Below are 24012 nucleotides of genomic sequence, written 5' to 3' on the forward strand. Positions count from 1 at the left end.
CTTGTGTTTGATTACACCTTTCGATAGGAATTAACTGTTGTGTTTGGCTACACCTTTCGATATGAATTAACTGTTGTGTTTGGTTACATGTTTCGATTTGAACTAACTCTTGTGTTTGGTTACACGTTTCGATATGAAGTAACTCTTGTGTTTGGTTACACCTTTCGATATGAAGTAACTCTTGTGTTTGGTTACACCTTTCGATATGAAGTAACTCTTGTGTTTGGTTACACCTTTCGATATGAAGTAACTCTTGTATTTGATTACACTTTCGATATGAAGTAACTCTTGTATTTGATTACACGTTTCGATATGAAGTAACTCTTGTATTTGATTACACGTTTCGATATGAAGTAACTCTTGTGTTTGGTTACACGTTTCGATATGAAGTAACTCTTGTGTTTGGTTACACGTTTCGATATGAATTAACTGTTGTGTTTGGTTACACCTTTCGATATGAATTAACTGTTGTGTTTGGTGACACCTTTCTATATGAATTAACTCTTGTGTTTGGTTACATGTTTCGATTTGAACTAACTCTTGTGTTTGGTTACACGTTTCGATATAAACTAACTCTTGTATTTGGTTACACGTTTCAATATAAACTAACTCTTGTATTTGGTTACAAGTTTCGATGCACCGAGGGTTAACCACACTTTATAAGAACGATGTCCCTGTCACGTCCTGTCCTTGCGAAGTCAATCTTAAAGAATACATTTTGACAAACGTTTCATGTATCCTCCACTTAACGTGGTCGTCAGCTTCCAAGACCACATTTTAATTGCTCAAAGGCACAAAAGTCCACTGGAATCTCATGGGGAGTTATGAGAGGTATGTAGTTCAATGTAATTGCTGTTATTTCGTGTTTTTTTTGGGGGGGGGCTGTTTTATTCATGAAAACAGCCAATGATTTCGAGATGTAGTTGGAAGTTTGTGAGCCTCTATCGACTCGAAATTCTTATTTATTATCTTGTTATTTGTCTTAGCTTCATAGGTCGAAGTTTTTTCTTATGCAACTATAGTCTTCTGTTTTATGATGAGAGCCCCGGAGTTGCTTGGAAATGTGGATTCAGAGTTCATTGCTGCACAGACGCTTGGCTGTGTAAGTTTTCTCACCTCGTTAGGAAACACTGAAGGCGTCTTTTTTCGAAACATTGTGTTCTTCTGCTCTTTGTTTAATAATCTCGCTATAGAAAGTCTTTTTTTTTTTCGTAAGGAACTGTAACGTAATCCTTCAACTGTAAATTCTCGCGGCGGTGCTGCACTGTCGAATAGTCCGGAATTTGTCTTGAACCAAATATGTAATACATCTTCCGTGGCGTCATGGCTTACATATACACATCGTTCTTTTACAGCAGGATTAACTCTCTCTCTCTCTAGTATGGACTAACTCGCTTCTTGTGTTTGGAACATCTAATTATGTTCCTTAAATACATGATTCTATATATTTATTTCATATTCTTACACGTCTCTGTAAAACATCATAGGCATACATTTTGTTTACACTGAACTAACAGTGTGCTTTGGCATTTTTATAATTCAATATACTTTGTTAAGCTGGTTTATTAGGTTTTTCATTTTACTCCTAGCTCGAACTGAATCTTCTCATAAACATTCAATATAACACAAGAAATGGTCAAAACCGTTCTAAAGGATAAAAGGTGGGCAGTTAGCTAGAACACTGATTACATGATTACGTTTCAGAACGTTTGTCACCATATCTTTGCAGTTTTTATTTATCTTGCTATATTTGTCTTACACAAGTATCCAAAAATGATTTTTAAAAAACCGTCGTGATTACATATATTGCTTATATGCTAAAAAGTTTAAGTATCCGTGGAAGTTCGTTTTAAATAGATAGAGTTGTCTTAATAGTTCACGAAGAAGCAATAATCAATAAAAATCAAGTCACGTGCTTTCAGAGTTCAGTAGCTATTGGAGAAACTTCAAAAAGAAGAGCTTCATTCGTTTGGACTCATTATTATTTTTTTGAGGGTCCCCCCCTTTAGAAACTAAAATAGTGTTTATTAACTAGTTGGATGATCTTCAAGAACAGGAATACCACGAATTTCCATTCATTTGTCTTTTTTTTAACGAGGTTTCTTCTTCAGCAACTAAAGTCACTTCAGTATTCAGTAACCAACAGAGTAACTTCGAATATAGCAGGACCAGTTACTTGGACTCACTTTTTACGAGGGTTTTCTCTTGAACAACTAAAATAACTTCTAAACAGTTCAAAGAGCTTGTTTCAATATTTCGTGTAAAAGTAATAAGCAGTAACAATTGTGTCATTTGTTTTTCAGAGCTCAGCATTCAATGGAGAAACTTCAAATATTAATTTTGACTTATTCTTTTCATTTTCTCTGAGGGTTTTCGCATGGACAACTAAAATCGTTTCAGCTTTTCACTAACCAATGTAGAAACTTCAAATACAAGATAGCCATTAAACCGTTAACTTGACTGGTTATTCTCTTTTCTTTGACGGTTTCCTCATGAGCAACTAAAATCGTTTGTGTTCGGAAGCTAATGGGGAAACTTCAAAACCAGAAGAGCCATCATTTGAACCAGTTCTTTCCCTTTTTTGAAGGGTTCCTATTGAAACTTCCCGTGAGTTGTAAGTAAGTTACGTATAATAGAATAGAAGAACTAACATACATTTACAAAGCAGCGTTATTCTCAAGTATTGCCCCGTATTAATGGTATGTTTGTGAGTTTGTTTGTTCGCGAACCCCTCCCACAGTTTTGGAACTAGAAGGACCAAACGTGGTAGACGGACTCGGAGTAGCTCGAAGGTGTCCTTAGTCCTTATCTATAAGGAGTAGCCCCACTATCAAATGGGACTAAAACGCACCCGAAAGGTCACCCAGGCATGATGATGGCCTAGGAGTTGGTATTCAAAGTCACTTATCCCGATCTTGCATTGGATTTCGTGTTCCTGGCAACTTCGGGATATCACGGGCGTCATGTTTGAAACTGTGTTCGTATCTCGCATGCTAGTGGGACGAAACGTGCAACACGTACTCAGTTACCACGGTCGGGTGTCCTAATGGGATTTTGGGATTTGTTTTTGGTACCTACTCCCTTCCTTGGGGTAACCATAAAATAATTGGATATAATCTTGATCAGTACATTTGGTCCTCTGTGAATCATGAGGGGATCTTAGAACCCAGCAACGGAACGCGGATATTTTATGCTAGTTTATAATAATTCCCGTTCTATGATTATGTATCAAACCGGTTTGTAGTTTCACACGTGTCGTGTAAAAGGTTTTGAGAAATGTTATATCAGTGTGTCGTATATAACCCACAGAGTGGATTTCATATGTTTGTACATAAATAACTGACGTGAATTGATGAAATTTAATATGTAAGAACATGTCTTTCATCCCGTTTACTAAAAGTAGAAATATGAATTCTAACCGAAAGTGCTACTATAAAGCTATTTTTGACATTTCATTTTTTGTTAAATAATCAAATGTTTTTGTTAGAGATTCGATTATATTATAAACACGAAGAATATCATTGTCTGATATGTCCGTACCTATATATGTAACTCGTGAACGAGTTCGCGTATGTTAATGATAATTTCTCTATAACACAAGTATTCAAAAATCTAGAAATTTTAAAATGATGGCAATCTTAAAGGTGGCTTCATTCTGACATTGAGATATCGTGTGATAAGTTTCATCTTACTAAATTTACCTTGCGCCTATCTTTTCACCTATGCCTGTTGTTATAGCAAAAGTGCAGTAAACATTTAAAAAAACGAATAAAACTTTAGTAGGTTTTTCGAAAAAATAAAGAAAGCGAGCCAAGCCAGTTTCGTGAAGAGTTTGGTTTCGGCTGTCGTAAATAAGTACTAAATATGTAATGGAGTTGGAGTACACGAGCATGCGCATTTTTGCACGTTTCTTTTGTGTTTGTTTCTTTAAATCCTCTGTAGTCTTCTAAAAGATCGTGGGCATACTTCCTAAAACGATCATAAATGTTTGCAAGTTATCAGATGGTTAAATTTTAGGTGATACCAAATCTTGAACAAAAGTGAAGTGAATACTCAGTGTATTCGTTTGCCTTTCAGTCCTGCAAATGGAGGCAGATACTGTATTGGGGAAAGGAAACGCTATCGAGTATGCAATACCCAAGTAAGTAAGTTTTGGTTCCTGTTCTGTAACGTATGACAGTATGGTAACAGTTACATTTCTAGATGTTTAAATTGACCAAAAATGATTTCTTGACACTTCACTAAACTATTTTAATGATTTTTTTCATTACTATTCTAAACGTTGTTTGCTATAGAGCACAAAGCTACACAAAGGGCTATCTGTGCTCTGACCACCACGGATATCGAAACCCGGTTTCTAACAGTATACGTCTGCAGACATTCCACTGTGCCACTGGGGGGGGGGCAACTATTCTAAAGCTTACTGGCGTATCAGGAGATACTTAATCAAATTGAAGATATTACAGTTGGAAACGTCCACAACAAATATCTCGGTAAATGTAAGAAGAGACCAGAACAAGGTTCACTTTTATTGTACCAACATTCCCGCTAGCTGTCCCTAATTTAGCAGTGAAAGACCACCCACCGCCAACTCTTGAGCTACTCTTTTAACAGCGAATAATGGGATTGACGTTTACATTATAACGCCCCCACGGCTGTAAGGGGCGAGCATGTTTGGTGGGACGGGGATTCGAACCCGCGACACCCAGATTGCAAGTCAAGCGCCCTAACCACCTGACCATGCCCCCCCCCCCAAATAAAGTAGAATGAAACAACAGTTTTTCTATTTTAATTCTAACAGTTTTTACAATTTATTCATTCAGCTTTGGTAGAAATTGTGAAAAGTGTCTGGTATTCTGTCTGCGCTGCTGTCGTGATGAATTATTAAAGTAAACCTTCAAAGCATGCTGACTGGAAGTATGTGGTTTCGTCATCCACTTTAACTCTTAAAATATCGCCTGAACACGTGTTGTACGGTGCAGGAAGCAAGTTATTTTAAACCACGTTCGCTTCCTTGCTCATCATCTCTCACCCAGCTATATCATCATTTTATATGACATTTCTTCAGCCCCAGGTTACAGTGCTGGCCGCTCACTGCGAAGAAACGGTATAGTTTAAGAAACTGCTCTCCGTTGCATACACCTGAGTTACTCAGAGTAGAACCTCTCGAAACGTACAACTTGTTAACCAACGACGTTTCACAAGTAGGTTAAACGTACATGACTTGAAGTGATTTTTCAAAGTCTAAATTTTCCAATTTGGGCATACATTTAATGACTAACCAACCCCCCCCCTAAAAAAAGACTTTTATTTTTAAGCACTTTGAAAATTGATTACACAATGTAACTATAACAAGACGTTACAGTTGTGTTATAATAATGTCTTGGTGCTTATGTTATTCAGCGAATTCGGTCACATGATTTGACTAGGTTAAGCTCATTACTTCCGGCCTAGCACACGTGATATAAACAGAAAAGTTGTGAACCTTACATCATTACATTTTATATCATCTTTTAAAAGCTGTGCATAACCTTAAGTATCTGTATAAATGGAATAGTAAGCCTTTCACTTTTTCTTTCGTGTTTATAATTTTTTTTATTCCATTAGAACTTTTGGCTTATGATTTAGAAATATATATCAATGTCGAACATTACAGTACCTGCTTCTTAATTACCTGCCCCAGTGGCTCAGCGGTACATATGCAGGTTTACGACGCCGAAACTCGGGTTTCGATACTCCTGGTGAGCAGTTCACAGGTAGCCCATTATATAGCCTTGCGCTTCAAAACAACCAAACCAAATCTTATTTACATTATTTAACTACAAAAAGTAGTCACTCAATGTGTTTGTTGATTAGACCAATACTTTTAACACTGTGGTATTTTGGATGATTTAAAATTTATGTTATAACTTTGAATAGTTTACGTCCAACAGGCATTTCAAGTCATCAGCTAGAAAACGACTGTTCTGTTGGTGTAGAAGTTGAGATCAAATTAGAGGTTAATAATGTCCTAATCCAGCGTTTCCGAAATTTTTATCAACCACGCCCCCTCCAATTAATTAACAAATATCGTTTCTTGCGCACCCCCTCTTTTTTTTTTAAATGAGTGAAAGAGTAAGTTAAGTGACAAGTTGTAATACACGTATACACATTAAAACGCTAGATGTATCGTAGTAATTAATTATTATTTTCATTAATAGAAAAAATATTAAAACGTAACTTTACAATATTGCCCTATTAACTACCCTAATTACTCGCGCCCCCATAGAGGCACCAGACACTTTGGGAAACACTGTCCTAATCTATAACTCATATGTTATGTTATTCATTATCTGTAACAATACTCCTTTTGTTGCAGTCTTGCCCTGAGGACTCTTCTAATTTCCGTGCTGTCCAATGCAGTCGTTATAATGACGTACCTTACAAAGAAAAGTTGTACTTATGGCTACCTGTGGCAACTCCATGTAAGTATATGCACATGCGCAGTAACTGTATCTGAATGATCTCCACCATGACGACAGACTAGATGAAATGTTGTCTGATGTGAAGAAAATCTCTTAACCGACCATTACAACTTTTCACGGGAATAAACCAATGAGAGTACGGTATTTTTCAAACTCATTTAAGAAACCAACCTCCTCGTGATGAGTTAGACATTAGATGTTTCTTGACCGTTGGCACAGTGTAATATTCTACTTCTTTAGCAACATATCTGATTAAGAGCGAGTATTCAACTCATCAACAGAAGGAAATGTTTGTATATTAACAGTAGGACGTTTTATGTAAGATATCTAAATGTGACGAAATTCGCGATTGTTCTTATGTAGGCCTTTTGTATTGTTACGAATAAGAAAACCTAAAACTCCGTTTGAGGTTGACCAAATTCCATGTACCTAAACGGCAAAAAAGAACAACAACAACAAAAAAACGAATTTTAAGTAAATTACAAGTTCATAAAGCAAAAAAACTTGAATTTTCACAAAAGTATATGTTCCTAACGTAAAACAAAACAACAAAAACGTAAATAAGCTTGAACTTTAACCAAATTATATGTAGCTAATGTAAAAAAAAAGCCAGAAATGTGACCAAATTTCTTATTTTTAAACGGTAAAAAAAAAAAGCCAAATTTAGGTTTAGTAGTATCCCTAATTTCAGACAAATACATCGTAAATGCCACAAACCAATCTTTGTCCCAAGTAAGATGAATATTTATATTAGATAGGTTGTATTTAAATATTCCGTTATAACTGCTTTTAATCATGGAAGTATTTGTCAGCTTAACATTACGTCTTCCCCAGTGAAATGATATTTCTTGTCACGTCTGGTATAGAGCTTCTGTTTTCAGCTTGTTGGGGTTGTTGTATTAAACAGTTTTACTTTGTACAATAGACTTATCGACTTTTGCCTCTTATAGTGACACCTTGTCAGTTACATTGTAAACCGGAAGGGGAGTTCTTTTCTGTATTACTGGCGGACACCGTTGACGACGGGACTCCATGTAAACCTGGAACACGAGATATGTGCATTAACGGCAAGTGTAGGGTAAGGAACCATGTGCCAATATTTCGTGAAAATTAAACACTAAAAAGGCAAATAACCTGAGATTATATGAATCATACACATTGTTGTTTCAACATTTTAAAGTTGTGTATTTTATTTCTTCAACTTGTTAAAATATAATAGAAACATTAATAACATAACATAATGTTTAAGGACAACAAGGGACCCATTCGTCCTCTAAACTAAACTAAAACTATTAAATAAATACATTTATTAAATAAAATCTTAAAGTCAGCCCTTATCATTCATATAGTTATCAAACTTTCAAACTCACTTAAATTCACTGCCTCCACAACATCCGAAGGCAACCTATTCCAGAGGCCAACCACCCTGTTAGAAAAATAAAACTGTCTTAGCTGAAGATGACTTCTACCTTGCCAAAATTTATATTTGTGTCTCCTAGTCCTACTATTCTCACCATTAAGTATGAAAAAAAGATGATGCATCAACATTATCAATTCCCTTTAGAATCTTAAACACCTCAATCAGGCCCCCCCCCATTCTTCTTTTTTCGAGAAAAAATTTTCAGAGATCATAATCTCTCCTCTTATGAAAGTCCTCCATCCCAGGCACCATTCTATTAATCCTTCTCTGAACCATTTCTAACAATTCAATGTCCTTTATAAAGTAAGGAACCCAAAACCGAACACAATACTCCAAATGTGGCCTAACCAGTGACCTATACAATAAAGTTATAACCTCTTTACATAAGCAGTAGCCTTTTCAAAAAATGTCAAAAGATTTGTATGGCAAGATTTTCTCTTAGTGAAACCGCGTTGACTATCTAATAAAATTCAAAATTTTATTAAATGATTTTGCAAAGCATCTTTTATTAGACTTTCCAAAATTTTCCCACAACTGATATTGGCCCGATATCATTTCAAGAATAATAAATCGTATTTAAACTTAAAGACACCTAAGTCTGCAACAGCTTATATTTACGTGCCTTTCTTTTGAACTTTATAAATATTAACAAATAATAAGATACTTACGTTTATAGTGTAGTATTTAGTATACTTACAATGTTGAGTGCAATATACTCGCGTTTATAGTGTTGTGTTTAGTATGCTTACAGTGTTGAGTGCAATATACTCGCATTTATAGTGTAGTATTTAGCATGCTTACAGTGTTGAGTGTAATATACTGTCGTTTATAATGTTGTGCTTGGTATGCTTACAGTGTTGAGTGTAATATACTCGCGTTTATAGTGTTGTGTTTAGTATGCTTACAGTGTTGAGTATAATATACTCGTAAGCCCTGCATGACCAGGTGGTTAGGGCGCTCGACTCGCATTCTGAAGGTCGCGGGTTCGAATTCCCGTCCCACCAAATATGCTCGCTCTTTCATCCGTGGCTGCGTTATAATGTGTTGGTCAATCCCACTATTCGTTGGCAAAAGAGTAGCCCAAGAGTTGGCGGTGGATGGTGATGACTAGCTGCCTTCCCTCTAGTCTTACACTACTAAATTAGGGACGGCTAGCACAGATAGCCCTCGTGTAACTTTGCGCGAAATTCAACACAAACGAATATACTCGCGCTTATAGTGTAGTGCTTAGCATGCTTACAATGTTGAGTGTAATATACTCATGTTTATAGTGTAATGTTTAGTAAGCTTATCCGATAATCGGCTGAATATTTTTTTTCCTAATTTTACTTGTTAGTCTGTACAGGTACATTTACTTGCAAATACGGTTAGTAAATATATTTAAACTGTGACTAGATAAAAACAAATACAATAGACAAGCAAGTTGTGACTTAAAAAGTATTTTATTTAAAGTATTTTTAAAAACTTCTTATTTCTAACAGATTAGCAGCTTCATATCTCGGTTTTTAATTGAATACTTTGAAAACACAAATGTCTTAAATTGGTTAAAATAATTCTAGGTAAATATTTTTAAAAACCGTAGAATTACAAAAGACCAGTTACTTCCAATCATGTTTGTTTATTTTGTTAATTCGATTCCGTTGATTCATTAGAATAATTATTTTCAGATGTGGAAATACTCGAGTTTTTCTACGTAAAACACAGAAGTTCTTACTATTTCCTATTATTGTAAACAGTTTAATTAGCTGCTGTTTAAATACTCGGTGTGGAAGTTCTTTAAAGTGAATTATTATTGGGTATTAGTACAAAACAACGTAATAAAACAAAGTAATGTAAGTTTTGAGAGCATTGACATCACCGAAAACATGGTGATGTAATCAAGTCTGACATCAAGTAAACATCTGACAATATCATCACTTGCAGCACGTGGCGTGTGACTGGGGCATTGACTCCGAAGCTCAAGAAGACCGGTGTGGTATCTGTCATGGGGATGGGACGCACTGTCTTACCGTGAGGGGAGAATTTAAACAGATACACGGACTTGGTAAGTTGAGAAAAACGATGAAACACTGCTGCATTTTTGTCCAGAAAAATATAAGATTCTGAGCTTAATATAAATAGTTTCATGAATTTTCAGTTTAGTTTTATTCACTCTAAGGTTAATATATCAAAAGTCAGTCAGTGAATAAAACTAGTTTTATTCACTCTAAGGGTGATATATCAAACGTCAGTCAGGGAATAAAACTAGTTTTATTCACTCTAAGGGTGATATATCAAAAGTCAGTCAGGGAATAAAACGAGTTTTATTCACTCTAAGGGTGATATATCAAAAGTCAGTCAGTGAATAAAACTCGTTTTATTCACTCTAAGGGTGATATATCAAAAGTCAGTCAGGGAATAAAACTAGTTTTATTCACTCTAAGGGTGATATATCAAAAGTCAGTCAGGGAATAAAACTAGTTTTATTCACTCTAAGGGTGATATATCAAAAGTCAGTCAGGGAATAAAACTAGTTTTATTCACTCTAAGGGTGATATATCAAAAGTCAGTCAGGGAATAAAACTAGTTTTATTCACTCTAAGGGTGATATATCAAAAGTCAGCGAGGGAATAAAACGATTAGAGAAATGGATTAAGCGAGTATAGATTATTTAAAAATAATTTTATGAGACATGAATTTCATGTACTATAGCGTAAGTTTAACTAAAGGCGCACTTCCCCCACTATATAGGGCATCTGTAGAATAGTGTGGTTTAGAATGTTGATTAAATACATATTTCTCAAATTTAGAAGCCATTTAATGACATTAATAGAAAAATGGCCAGACTGAACACTTGTGTTCAATTTGCATTTCGCCAACTCTGCTAAACTGATCCTCGGTATTGTGCGAAAGTCCTCGTCGGTACTGTATATATATATATAGTGTGATTGAGATACTATAATGCATTCTCCTTTGATTTCACTCGTGGGGTCTTAGAATAAAGTTGAAATAATAACATCTTTTAGCTTACACTACTCTAGGCATAGCATTGTAATAAAATACATATTTTTCCATGACGTTCTAGAGGGCAGCACATAATTTTTAATCACAGTTATGTATGCTTTCAAATTACCAATTCATAACAATTTTCTTTTATTTTGCAAATAATACTTTTGAATGCTGTAAAAGTCTAGTCTATCGTTATTAACTAATTCTAATATAAACGTGTTGGTTAAGTTTATACACTTTCGGGAAAAAAGTTACAGAAAGTTCACATTTTAATAAACTAGTAATAAAGTAATTAATTAAGTTGTGTAATATGGACTAAATTTAGATGTTTCATTTGTTAGTTTTTTTTTGGTATTACAACAAAATTTCAACCGTAGGTCACAAGCGTAACAGAACACATTTTCTAGTATATAGTTTTGTGTTTTTTATTCTTATTATACAAATTTAATTTTAGACAGGCAGTTATAGCCAATGTGTGCGATATATAGCAACGTTGCGTCTAAATCACTTGATGGTGCAAAGCATTAAATATTTGTGCGTTTTGCACATTTTTCATGTATTGTTTATTAAAAAAAAGGCAAAATAATAGTGACGAGTGCAAAAGTGAAAATTGTTTCATGCATTTATCTGCATTTTCAGAGATCCTCTCTTGTTTAGATCTGTATACTAAAAACGAGCCAAAAAACAATATATATGTCTAGATCTCGTTTAATCACGTGACTTGACAGTCAAAGTTCAAGGCCATGGAAACGAGTAGTTTTTTTTGTTTTTTTTGTCAAACGCTTTCTTTAATTTAACATGTTATAGACAAGTATGAAATCGGTTCTCATTGCACTGCCAGCATTTATAAGTTCAAACGAATTAAAATAGGTGAGTTCTGGATGAGGAAGTTCTAAAAATATGGTTCTCATTGTACTGCCAGCATTTATAAGTTCAAACGAATGAAAATAGGTGAGTTCTGGATTAGGAACTTCTAAAAATATGGTTCAAACTGGGAAAGAGAAGTGATTTTAAACATCAAATTTTGTTAAATGAATCGTAGGTTATGCAGAAATAGTGACCATCCCCAAGGGAGCTAGAAACATACGCGTGGAAGAAATAGCGGAAGCTAACAATTACATCGCTGTTCAGGATGAAGATGGAGAATTCCAGTTGAACGGTGATTGGTTCATTCAGTGGAGTGGGGAGTACATGGCTGGCGGAACTACGTTTTACTATAACAGGGTAGGAGAGAAGGAGAGTCTACATGCTCCGGGTCCTGTCAAAAGTAACATCCGCATTCTGGTAGGTTTGCCATATGTATAAAATGTACTTTGTTACCATCCTGTTCGTATAAATTACTTTCACGTTCTGGTAGTGTTTTTTTTTTTTTAAAGTCTCTTCTAGATAATTCTTTCTGAATGGTGTAATTGATACTCCTGCGAACGTTACAGCGACAATAAACAATAGCTGATTTTTGTGTTTCGAAAATAAAGTACATCTTATTTGTTGTTGAAAAGATACGAGAGTTTATATTTGCAATTATTAAACTTACTGTTATAATACAAAAATCATTTCTTAATTATTTATAAAACAGCAAATCATATCAACTTGGTCTTGCAATTGGTTACCCATTACAAAATGATCTTAACAAAATTAAAACGATTTTAGTGAATTTACATTTTATGATTATAGTGGGTTTCAGCTAATTTAAATCAGAAGATTCTTGATCTACTGTAGCTAAAAAAAGCAAGTGATCTTTACTGGTGAGAAACTAAATACACAAATCACCCAACAGATGGCAGTGTGATAGTTTCAGTTTCTTTCATACATTTTGTTAAAATATAAGAATGAAGAGTTTGGGGGGATGAAACTATTTTCATCAATCTTTTTTTATTCTTCAAAGTATATGATACATTTTTCATAAAGGAGAACATTTATGTGGAGAAGTTACATTTCCACGAAGTTATTTATTTTTATTTTTGTACAGCTACTATTTCAGACGGAAAACCCAGGTATTACTTTTGAGTTCACAGTGCCTAATAAAAACGCAACAAGGAAACCAGAATTTCATTGGGAGTTTACTGATTGGTCTGATTGTTCCGCTACCTGTGGAGGAGGTAATGTTCATTCATAGCATTATTGTTGTTTCCAATCGATGACGTGACCATATCACATTTTATTGTATTTTGTTAGGGATAATATTCTCTATTTTTAAACACAAAATTATTATTGTGGTTGTGTTAATTGTTTTAATGCTGATTGCATGGGCTAATTGCACTCTGGCACCCGCGAAAAACTTAACCCTGGATTTTAGCGTTATAAGTCCTTAAACTTGGACTTGGAGGAAGAGATCTCTACTGGCACTTAACCCTCCCAGTTCGCTCAAACACGACCTAAACAGCCCTTAAATTTACCCTTGGTTAACCCAAAATGAAGCTCAAGATCTGCTTTTATACTTTTCATTTACTGCTTTCCCAGTTCGCTCAAACACGACCTAAAGAGACCTTAAATTTACCCATGGTTAACCCAAAATGAAGCTCAAGATCTGCTTTTATACTTTTCATTTACTGCTTTTGAAGGATAAAGGATGGTACATATTTCTATATAAAGAAATACATGGGCTACTTTTTATACACAAAAAGTCTCTTTTGTGTGATACACTATTTACCTATGAACAAGTTTACATGTAGAAATAGTGTTGTTGACGTTCCTTTACCGAACAGACGTGCCTATAAGTACCAAATTAACAATTTGTAAATGAGCTAGCAGATTATAAAGTTTTAGCAAGTACAAGAAATGTATTAGTTTGTAATTATTCATTCGGATATACAAAGGATTTTTAATTTTTAATTATTTTCTTTCTGTCTGTGACGTACTGAAAGGATTCCAGATTTCAAGACCTAAGTGTATGGAAAAAGAGGCTGGACTAGTAGAAAGCAAATATTGCAATGTCACAAATAAGCCTTCTGACATCACTCGCACATGTAATAAACAACAATGTCCAGCCAGGTATGTATGACATTCTTTACAGAAATTCACATTTCTGAAGTGAAATTTAGTTACATACTTCTGCTTTACTATTAACTAGGAAAGCTATGACGGAGTTTAACTTCCTTACCAGTCTTAACTCTCACAATCAAACCTATTGAACTATTTTTGTGTTTAGTATGTACTAGACCAGAATTCAAATGATCCGAAAAGTTCCACCCTCCCTAATCTGTACTGTGAAATTGAGTGCTTGGTTAAAGAGTGTTTTTGAGTCACCTCAAGATATATTGATCAATAAACACATCATTGTTATCACTATGTGTGAGAATCCAATATATTGATAACATTTTATGGATTTAAAAACAATTAATTTGAATGAACCTTTAGATGTCAACTTTGGACACATGAATGTGACACTTGACATCTTTAAAATCTTAAAATTCAGAAAGAAGACAACAAGTTATGTAGTCCTTCACCCTTACAGAAAATGCCGAAAAGCCTCCAAATCCATTTCTCCCTTATTTTATTTTTTGTTTCAATAACAAATGAAATGTACATTTTTTGGGGGCCTTATGAAGCTTTTCTGTTATTTTTTCTTATAAAAAGTTGACTTTTATTATACTTAAAATGTTTTTTTTCTCACCTTAAATGTCTACTTTCTAACTTTTTCTTTTAGTATGTTTCATTTTGTAGGTTCTAGATCTTATCCACAAGTTTGCATTTGTTATCTCCTTTTGTGAGTTTTTATCATCTAGGCTTTTTGAAGGTGACTTTAGTGTAATGTCTGTAGATCAGATGTTTTAATGAACTCTTAACTCCAAACTTCTTTAGGTGGTGGATACGTCAGAATCCTCCTATTTATGAACTGACTAATAAGTCCAGTTTCTACTTCTAAAAAATGTCTTGAACACCTGAAAGTCAGATTTTCAATTTTATGTCAGTATTTTTCTGTATATAGTATTTAAACTAAGGAATAACATACTTTGTAATTCTCATTGAAAGAAACAATTGTTATTGTTATGACTCAAGACACAAACTATACAGTAAATACAAGACTACATAAATGATTCTTTCTTTTTTTCCTTTTAGATGGTGGACAGGACCCTGGCAGCACTGTTCAGTTACTTGTGGGGAACGAGGTATAAGGCAGAGGACAGTAATTTGTGTCCGTTCCCTTGGACCGGATGAGCAAATAGCCCTTTTGGAGGAAGAATGCAAAGACTTGGAAAAACCTGTGGACCAAGAACATTGTCATCATAAGCACCCATGTCCTGGGGATGCTCAGTGGGCATATAGTGAATGGTCAAATGTAATTTCTAGCTCTCATCTATAATATTAATTTATTTATAATTTTCTTAGAATCCTGATATGGTCCCTATTCAAGACAAAATCTCCAGTGAGATATAAATCTATAGCTTATGAAACAATTCTTGTTTGGGGTTTAAGTTATTTTTTTCCCATCACTTAGGTTAACTAAGCTATCCTTAGAATTTTGTGCTTGTGGTTTTATATTTTAATTTTTTAATTGCTCCTTGGTAAAGAAGGGCTTTTCTATCTTATCACTAACCTCTTAATAATATAGTCTTTTTTTTTGGTTATCTTAGTACAATATGGTTTGTTAGCTGAGGACAAAATGGTAAGATTTGATGCACCTGTGATTGTTTTTTGTTGTTTAAATAAATTGACTGAAGGGTGGATAAAGTAGTTAGGAAGAATTAAAAATTATACAAATTTACTCTTGACAAGAAAAAAAATCTCCTGAATGTCTGAAAACAAAACAATAATTGATATGTTAATGTAAGAGTAATTTCTGTTTAATTATAGACTTGTAGGGATGATCCTTGTAACCACCAGACAAGACAAGTGTATTGTAGTCTGCCAAATGGACCTTGTGACAAGAAACACAAGCCACCTTCCCGCAGACAGTGCAGCAACATCACGTGTGGAATATGGGTGGTGAGTGACTGGTCTCAGGTAGGTTTATCAAAATGTTCTCCTTTTACTTGTTGGGTTTTAGTTGTTTCATGTGTTAAGCTGCAAGTTCATTTACTAAAACTGAAACCTGATGCTAAAGTGTAACAATGAGGTACTTATTTTTGTAACCTTATACAAACAACTAATGAATATAGATTGTTTGTCAAGATTTATTTCATAACATTATTTGCTCTAATAATTTTATGATGTTTCTGCTAGTGTTCTGTCAGCTGTGGAGGAGGACTACGATTTCGTAAGGTCACTTGTCAAGGAGGTCTCACTTGCCATCAGGCTACAGAACCTACTGCATTTATGGAATGCCAGGTCCATAATTGTCCTCCTGATTCAGAGGAGAAAACAGAAGATAGTATCCAAACAGAAAAAACTGAGGAGACCTTCCCAGCAACTCTACCAGAAGATATTTCTAATAACATTGAAATCCCAACAAGTCTACCAGAAGATGTTTCTTATAGCAATGAAATTCCAACAGATGTACCACAAGATGTTACTGAAAGAAAAGAATTCCCAAAAATTCTAACAGAGGGTGCTGCTAATAATGAGTTCCCAACAACTCAACTAAAAAGTATTACAGACAATAACATTTTCCCAACTCCATTAAAGGAAGATACTGATAGCAATGACACAAATACCAAAATCTCAACAGGTGTGCAAAATGAAACTCCTGGTACAACACTACCACCAATTGAAGATGACAAAGTAAAAGATAAAAATGAAACAAAAGAAGGCATAAAGCAAAAGAATCACAAGCACAGACATAATCACAACCGAAAACGAAAACACAAAAAACGTAAGAACAACAGACCACATGGTGTGGCCAAAGATCTAGTAAATGCAACATTTTATGAAGTCTTTAATGACCAACATTCTGGTGTGCTAACAGAGAATACCAAAGAGACTACCATTTCTGAGAATCCCAGTCAGCAAAAGACTGTACGGAAGGAACCAGCAATCATACCAGATGATGCAGAAGATGATCAGGATGACTCTTCTGAGGAAAACAAGTATCAATGGAGGATTGGAGTTTGGAGCCAGGTAACTAATAACAAAAGCCATTTGTACCAAACAATACATGGGTCTGAGTTTAAAAAAAAATCAATCAACTATGCATCATTCATTCATTACAAAATAAGCAATAATATTGTTTTCATAAAATGTTCTCAAAGTACCTGTTTATGTGTTATTAGAAGTACTAAAGGTGCTAAACCTTTCTAGACTATTTAAATTTATCCCATAGATCTTAAGTTTCATAGCTACTTGTGAAAAATACATCAATGTCACAGTCTGTTTTGGCTCTTAAATCTGACACTTTCATTGTAAATACTCATTATTTAACTAATTCTTTAACTTCTGTTCTGTGTTGTTTTATGATCACAGTGTTCTAGAGTTTGTGATGGTGGGATCAGGACACGTGAGGCCATGTGTCTTGACACAAAGACTAGGCACATGGTTGTACCTGAGCTGTGTACTGATGAACAAATGCCACATATAGAAGAGCCATGTAACATGGAACCCTGCCTGAAGTGGTTTTTATCGGAATGGAGTGCGGTAAGATTGATTCTTCATATAAACCCCTATTGTGTTTACATTAAAGTTCAAATTAGATACCTAAATGTTACTGTAAGGGATTAAACGTTATAGAATGTTTTGCATGAGATAAAAATAACGAATATATTTCTATATTGAATATAATTTTTAATCTGACAGTGTGAGGCCCTAAGCAAGACATTTCTGGTTCCCAATAAGACCTTGTGACTATTAGGCTATTTTTGTATGTTTTTGAGAGAGTAATAAAATATTTATCTCTGTGATGATGTTGTATGTTATTTAATAAGAAGAAAAACTTTTTTTTCAACTCTCATCTGTATGAATTATGACTGTATTTATTTATTTAAATTTGCATTAATGCACAAGTATGTATACAATTTTTCAAAACCACTGGTTTTAATAAGAAGTTGTTGCTAAAGAAAAGTAATTGGTGTGATTATGCAGTAACAGTAATACTGTGTTTTAACTCCCAGTGCTCAGCCCATTGTGGAGAGGGTAGGAAATACAGAGAAGTCCAGTGCCCAAAACCTAATACATGCAACCCTGAAACCAAACCGAAAATAGCCATCAAATGTTTTGACCGTCCTTGCTTAGATTGGGTGGCTGGACCATGGAGTAAAGTACGTTTTTACTTTAAAGTATTTGTAAGAGAAAAACCTTTCTATACTTAGCAATCACTGAAGAGATCATAGGTTAGGTAACTATCTTTTGTTCATGGTGGAGATGTTTAAAACTTTTTAAAGAGTGAATCAAACCTTAAAACCTAGAGTTTACTTAATACAGTGCTTGATAATTGTCTTATTTAAGTAGTAACTACAGTTGAAAAGAACGAAGAACAGTTGTTTGTTTCCTCAAATATTATAGTTCTTAAACGTTTGAATTAATGTATAAAATGTTTATAAGTCACAAAAGCATAAATATTCTAATAAAAATAGATCTGATAGACAATCAACTGTATTTTTGCCCCCAAAAATAATATTTTGTCTTTTTTCCAAAGGATATAGTACAAGTATGTATGTTCTGATCATTACTCTAGTGTTCTGCAACATGTGGTGGAGGATACCAAATCCGCCATGTGAAATGTGTCAATTTCACTTCAAACAAAAGAGCCACTGGTTGTGATGCAGAAAACAAACCGTCACATCGACAACCTTGTAACTCCGATGATTGCCCACTAAGTAACTCTGGTAAGTTTCAGATATGAATTTTTCATTTAAGAAAATATTTGTAAGCAGTTATATATTGTTACAATAATGTTTCATTACAGAGTAAGTTAATTTAAATAAAAAAAATCTACTTTTTTCTTTAAGTTGGATCATTAATTATGTTGAGAGTGGCATATCTTGTTGGGGTTGATGTACTTTGTAAACTGTAAGAAAGCCAGTATAATTGATTCAATAGTAATTTTTTCTGTTACTATTAAAATTGAGCTAGTGTTCTCATTAAAAAACAAAATTTACTTTCACTTGAAAAAAAGATCTACCTCTGTTCTGAAATGTTTCTATTTCTTTTAAGATATCATTTTTTAATAAAATAACATAAAATTTATTTTTAATAAAATAATAAATAAAATAATATAATAGTTTAAAACCAGGACCCATTAAAGTTCTCTTGTCTCCAAATTATGCATTTTTAAAATGTACAATCATATTTATAACTTTTATCATTACTAATGAATAACTGTAAAATTGTTGAGTAAATTAAAATAGATTTTCTGCCTAAGTAAATGGGCAACATTATGGTACTCAGCAACATTCAGTAATATTATATCTCTGTGATTGTCTTTTAGCATTCAGTCAGTGTAAGGACAAGCTTGACATGGCTCTATGTAAATCCTTACGTCATATGTGTTCCACTTGGTACTTTAAAGTTAAGTGTTGTCAGACCTGCAGAAGCCATAGGAATCCTCTGCTATCCAGAAGACGTGGATTTACAAGATACAGAAGGGTGTTGTAGCAGTAGAATTGTGTAGCAGGAAATGAGATGCTTTAAAGCACTTATGCAGTTGTGAACTTATTTGTGATGTCATTCATTTTGGATTTTCAGGATGTGCATGGAATGGAAGTGAAAATAATAATTAAAAAAACATTAATAAGCATCACAACTAACAAATCCACTTTATTTACACCTAACAACTTTAAATACAACTTTTTCTTTTGAAAGACTTTTTTTTTTATGAACTCACCAATTGGACTGTGTTACTTTTATAGATTAGTTTACCAAACATACATGTGACAGAAGAAAAAATTAACCAATCATGCTACTAATGTAGAATGCAAAGAGTACTAACAAACAACAAAAGTAAAGATTTTTCAAATTCCAAAGAATTTGAAATAGTTGTATAATGTTATCATTTGTCTTTATCTCACTAATGTTTATTAACCAACATTGTAGAGAATCTCATTCAACTTGGGCAACAAACTTCTTCAAGTATTCCTAAAGTTTGTTATACCAACAACTTCAGCTCCAAAGGCAGAACAAATTATTAGAGACATGAATCAACTGTATCTGCCTGCATATACTTCATATGCAGGTATCTTGGTATTTGTACGATGTGACAAAGACCAGGCAGGTATTCACATGGTTCCATACTACCATCACTTGGCAGAAGTGTGATGATCTGATGTTCAGTGCTACCCTGATGCTTAGGTTGTGATAAACAGAATGTTGTTTTATGTGTTAAACATGGCTTAATTGTTATTATGGTTTTATATTCTTTAAGAATTGTAGTAGTTTGGTGCCCAGGTTGTGTGGTGCAGCACATTATCAATGTAATGTCCTCAACTTTCTCTGTATATTGCAGTAAAATTGACTCCTTTTGAAAAATATTTTTTACTTAGTTGCTAGTGGAGTTACATAAGATAGTTCCCTTTCTTTTTCTGTGTTATAATGTACTGAATTTCCTTGAAATATTAGGACTGTGGAATAAATATAAGAGGTTTTGGAAACTTAACTAAACATTTTACACGCTAATTTTAATTCTGGTAATATTCTTGAAACTGAGGTGTTTTTTTTTTGGTTTTTCAGCTAGTGTTTTAAGCTATGAACACTGCCAAATGAAAAGAGAGTTGAGAAAATTCATTATACTTTAGTAAACATTATTTATTTCAGCTTGTTAAACTAGCAAGTTAAATCAACTGTAATTGTGTTGTATAAGTGTGGCAAGGGAAAATAATTGTTTGTGTCTACATTGTGTTTACTTAGAACTTCATATTTAATGTAGGTAAATAATTGAGATTTTAAGACAAAAACTGGTACAGTTGACCTGTGGCAGCGATATTTCTAGTTAAACATCCTAAAACAGATTTCAACAAAGTTTCTTTTAACTTTCATGAAATACATTAGTACTCTCTTATCTTCGATCATTATTATGGTTATGGGTGAAGCCTAACTTTGCTAAATAGTTTTAAAAAAATTATTGATATATTACTTGCTTCTCAGGTGCATATATTTTATCATTAAAATTGGCACAAAAAGCATTTCTTTTGAAAGTAAATTAGTAATTCCTACGTGGAGATTCTCTTGTATGAATAAAAGAGAAAAATAATGATGATTTTTTTTTTAGTATTAAACATTCAAAAACTGTGTTACTCAGGTTCATTATAAGGTAGTAATGATAACTGTTGAAAACAGTTTATAATCATTATTTCAGGACCTGAATAAGTGATTGAGATCTAGTTTGCTTTCTTTTTCTATTATTTTAAGATTTTAGAACATAGTCTAAACATGAACAAGTACAGTTGTAAAAAAATTAAAGTCTATTATGGCAATATTTAATATGTATCATTTATTAAGAAATGATTTAAAAGTTGTTTCTTATTTATATATCTTATTTGCACTGAGGCAATATTCTTGGAAACTAAACTCGAAATATTACTTAATTTTACAGAAAAGTGTTTACATCAAAACTTAAAAATTGCTTATAAGCATGAAATCTTATAAGCACAAGTATGATATATATATATATATATATATATAAACAGAATGACATGCACATTTTTTGTATATTAATGTATGATGATGTCACAGATCAATTTTTTTTGGTCCTGAATAAAAACAACTCAACAGATGAAAATCATGTAATTCATAAAACAATATAATTTTCTCAAGCAGAAAACCTTGATATTGTATGGTAATTCACCTAGATTTAACGTTATTGCATGTTAATCTTAAATTTATTGATATTTACTGACCTATATATATATGTATTGATTTGAAAATTTTTTGTTCTATTTCAGTAATATGTATAATGCTCATGTAGGGTATGTGTAAATAGTTTAAACGATTGTCAATTGTTGGATAAAATATATTGTGCTTTAACTCTATAGTTGTACCTTGTAAGGCGAGTTCATGCTAGCAGCTTTAATAATGGTCAATTTTATAAAATGGTTGGTAAAGTATGGTCATTTCTGCATTTGTGAATAAAGTTAGACAGTATGTAGATTATAAGGAACAAACTCGTTTCCTTTAAATAATAAAACCAACTGTTCAAAAAATAAGCGTCTGTTGGGTTTGATGCGTCTAAACTAAACGATGAGCACATAACCATGAACAACAGGGTTATGAACATCGATACTTAACACTAAAAAGTCATGGTCCCTCGCAAGAGCAGCTAGGCCTCTATAACAGTACTTAACTTTTAAGCTTTGAGAAGATTTTTGAATTTAGTGTAAAGTCGCAACATGTGAGAGTTCATATTTGTTCATAGTTCATTAGCATAATTTGAGGAAGTTTACCTAATAAATACAGCCATGACAACGAGGGTAATAATTAAATGGTTCATGTTTGAAACAATAACGAAATTGAAAGTTGATTTTTAACTTACCATGTTCCCTCATTTTTCGTTTAGAATGGTCTTCTTCTTATCTTTGTTGTCCTCTTACCAAGAAGTAATTCATTGACAGTTAATGATCAAAGTGACAGATTCATTGACAGATAATGATCAAACTGCCCCGAGTATGGCCTTTTGGTTGGTGTATCTGATTAGGGATCTAAGTGCTTGTTCGAACTTTCAACTGATTGCCGTTGTGTTTGTTTGTTTTGTTTTTTTAATTTCGCGCAAAGCTACACGAGGGCTATCTGCGCTAGTCATCCCTAATTTAGCAGTGTAAGACTAGAGGGAAGACAGCTAGTCGTCACCACCAACCGCCAACACTTGGGCTACTCTTTGGCCAACGAATAGTGGGATTGACCGTCACATTATAACGCCCCCACGGCTGAAAGGGCGAGCATGTTTGGTGGGATGGGGATTCGAACCGCGACCCTCAGATTGCGAGTCGAGCGCCTTATCCACCTGGCCAGCTACTTACTAACAAAACGCTCCAAAGTCATTTAACTAAACAAAATCAAACTTCTTTCGACCCCGTATTATACGTCTAATCTATATTAGTTTGCGTGAATATGAAGTTTTTCTTTTCAAAAATTGTTAATACCCATATATTTTCCCGATATTATTGTATCTAAATGGGCAATAGCTGGGAAACAAATATTTATGCATATGTTCCTAACTTTTGTAAAACTGTTTAATTCATTTGATTAAACTGGTTCTATTAGCATTCTATTCATGTCAAACTTACGTTTCTTATTCTTGGATATGTACAGTTCCTTGCAAAATTATTCACCCCTACCAATAATGTCACATTTTGATGAAATACAAATAATGTAATTTTTTTTTTAATTAACTTGTGTTGTGTGTGAAGGTTTGTTTGGTTATTTGTAATTAAGCACAAAGCTACACAATGGGCTATCTGTGCTCTGCCCACCACGGGTATCGAAACCCGGTTTCTAACTTATAAGCCCGCAGACATACCGCTGTGCCACTGGAGGGCATTTGTGAAGGAGGTTGAATGTCAGCAAAGCCTGCAAAGAAAATATATAAATAAAAATTTGATGATTGCATAAGTATTCCGCCCCCTAAGTCAGTACTTGGTGGAAGAACCTTTGGCAGCAATTACTGCTGTGATTATTTTTTGATAAGTCTCTACCATTTTTGCACAATGGGATGGTTTAAGTTTTGTTTCCTTTTTCTTTTTTTAATAAAATTGCTCCAATTCTGACAAGTTCGTTGGGGATCGTTGATGGAGTGCAATCTTCAAGTCTCGCCATGAATTTTCTATTGGATTCAAGTCATGACTTTGACTGGGCCACTCCAGGACATTCACTTTCTTCTTTTGAAACCACCCCAGTATGGCTTTGGTCTTGTGCTTCGCGTCATTGTACTGCTGAAATGTGAATTTTCGAACCAGTTTTAGATTCTTGGCTGACTCAAGCAGGTTTTCCTCTATGATTCGCCTATACTTTGCACCATTCATCTTACCCTCAATCCTGACAAGCTTCTCAGTCCCTGCTGATGAGAAGCATCCCCATAACGTGATGCTGCCACCATCATGCTTGACAGTTGGAATTGTGTAGACTGGGTTGTGTACTGTGTTGGGATTGTACCAGACTTAACGCTTTGAACTTAGACCAAAACGCTCAATTTGTATCTCGTCTGACCACAAACCCTTCTGCCACATGTCTGCAGTATCATTTACATGTCTTTAGTAGAACTCTAATATTTAAGATGTATTTCTTTTACAAGTAAGTTGTTTCGTTTTGGCCTACTCGACCATACGACGGCCAGTCTTTGAG

At 33.9% G+C, this 24012-nt stretch overlaps 1 protein-coding gene across 1 annotated transcript in view; it reads left to right on the forward strand.

Annotated features, from left to right (window-relative positions):
* Nucleotides 1–22098, forward strand: part of LOC106473892 (A disintegrin and metalloproteinase with thrombospondin motifs 7-like) — a 120010-nt gene extending 97912 nt beyond the window's left edge. The window contains exons 12-25 of the mRNA XM_013934587.2: nt 4078–4141; nt 6359–6464; nt 7415–7542; nt 9808–9928; nt 11915–12156; nt 12842–12971; nt 13737–13863; nt 14932–15151; nt 15667–15816; nt 16036–16869; nt 17212–17382; nt 17856–18002; nt 18419–18569; nt 19172–22098. Of these exons, the coding sequence (XP_013790041.1) occupies nt 4078–4141; nt 6359–6464; nt 7415–7542; nt 9808–9928; nt 11915–12156; nt 12842–12971; nt 13737–13863; nt 14932–15151; nt 15667–15816; nt 16036–16869; nt 17212–17382; nt 17856–18002; nt 18419–18569; nt 19172–19338 (2758 nt within the window). The 3' untranslated portion in view covers nt 19339–22098. The remainder of the gene's footprint in view (nt 1–4077; nt 4142–6358; nt 6465–7414; nt 7543–9807; nt 9929–11914; nt 12157–12841; nt 12972–13736; nt 13864–14931; nt 15152–15666; nt 15817–16035; nt 16870–17211; nt 17383–17855; nt 18003–18418; nt 18570–19171) is intronic.
* Nucleotides 22099–24012: the final 1914 nt, after the last annotated feature.

The sequence above is a fragment of the Limulus polyphemus genome, unplaced genomic scaffold, assembly GCF_000517525.1.
Source record: "Limulus polyphemus unplaced genomic scaffold, Limulus_polyphemus-2.1.2 Scaffold134, whole genome shotgun sequence".
NCBI classification, from domain to species: Eukaryota; Metazoa; Arthropoda; class Merostomata; order Xiphosura; family Limulidae; genus Limulus; species Limulus polyphemus.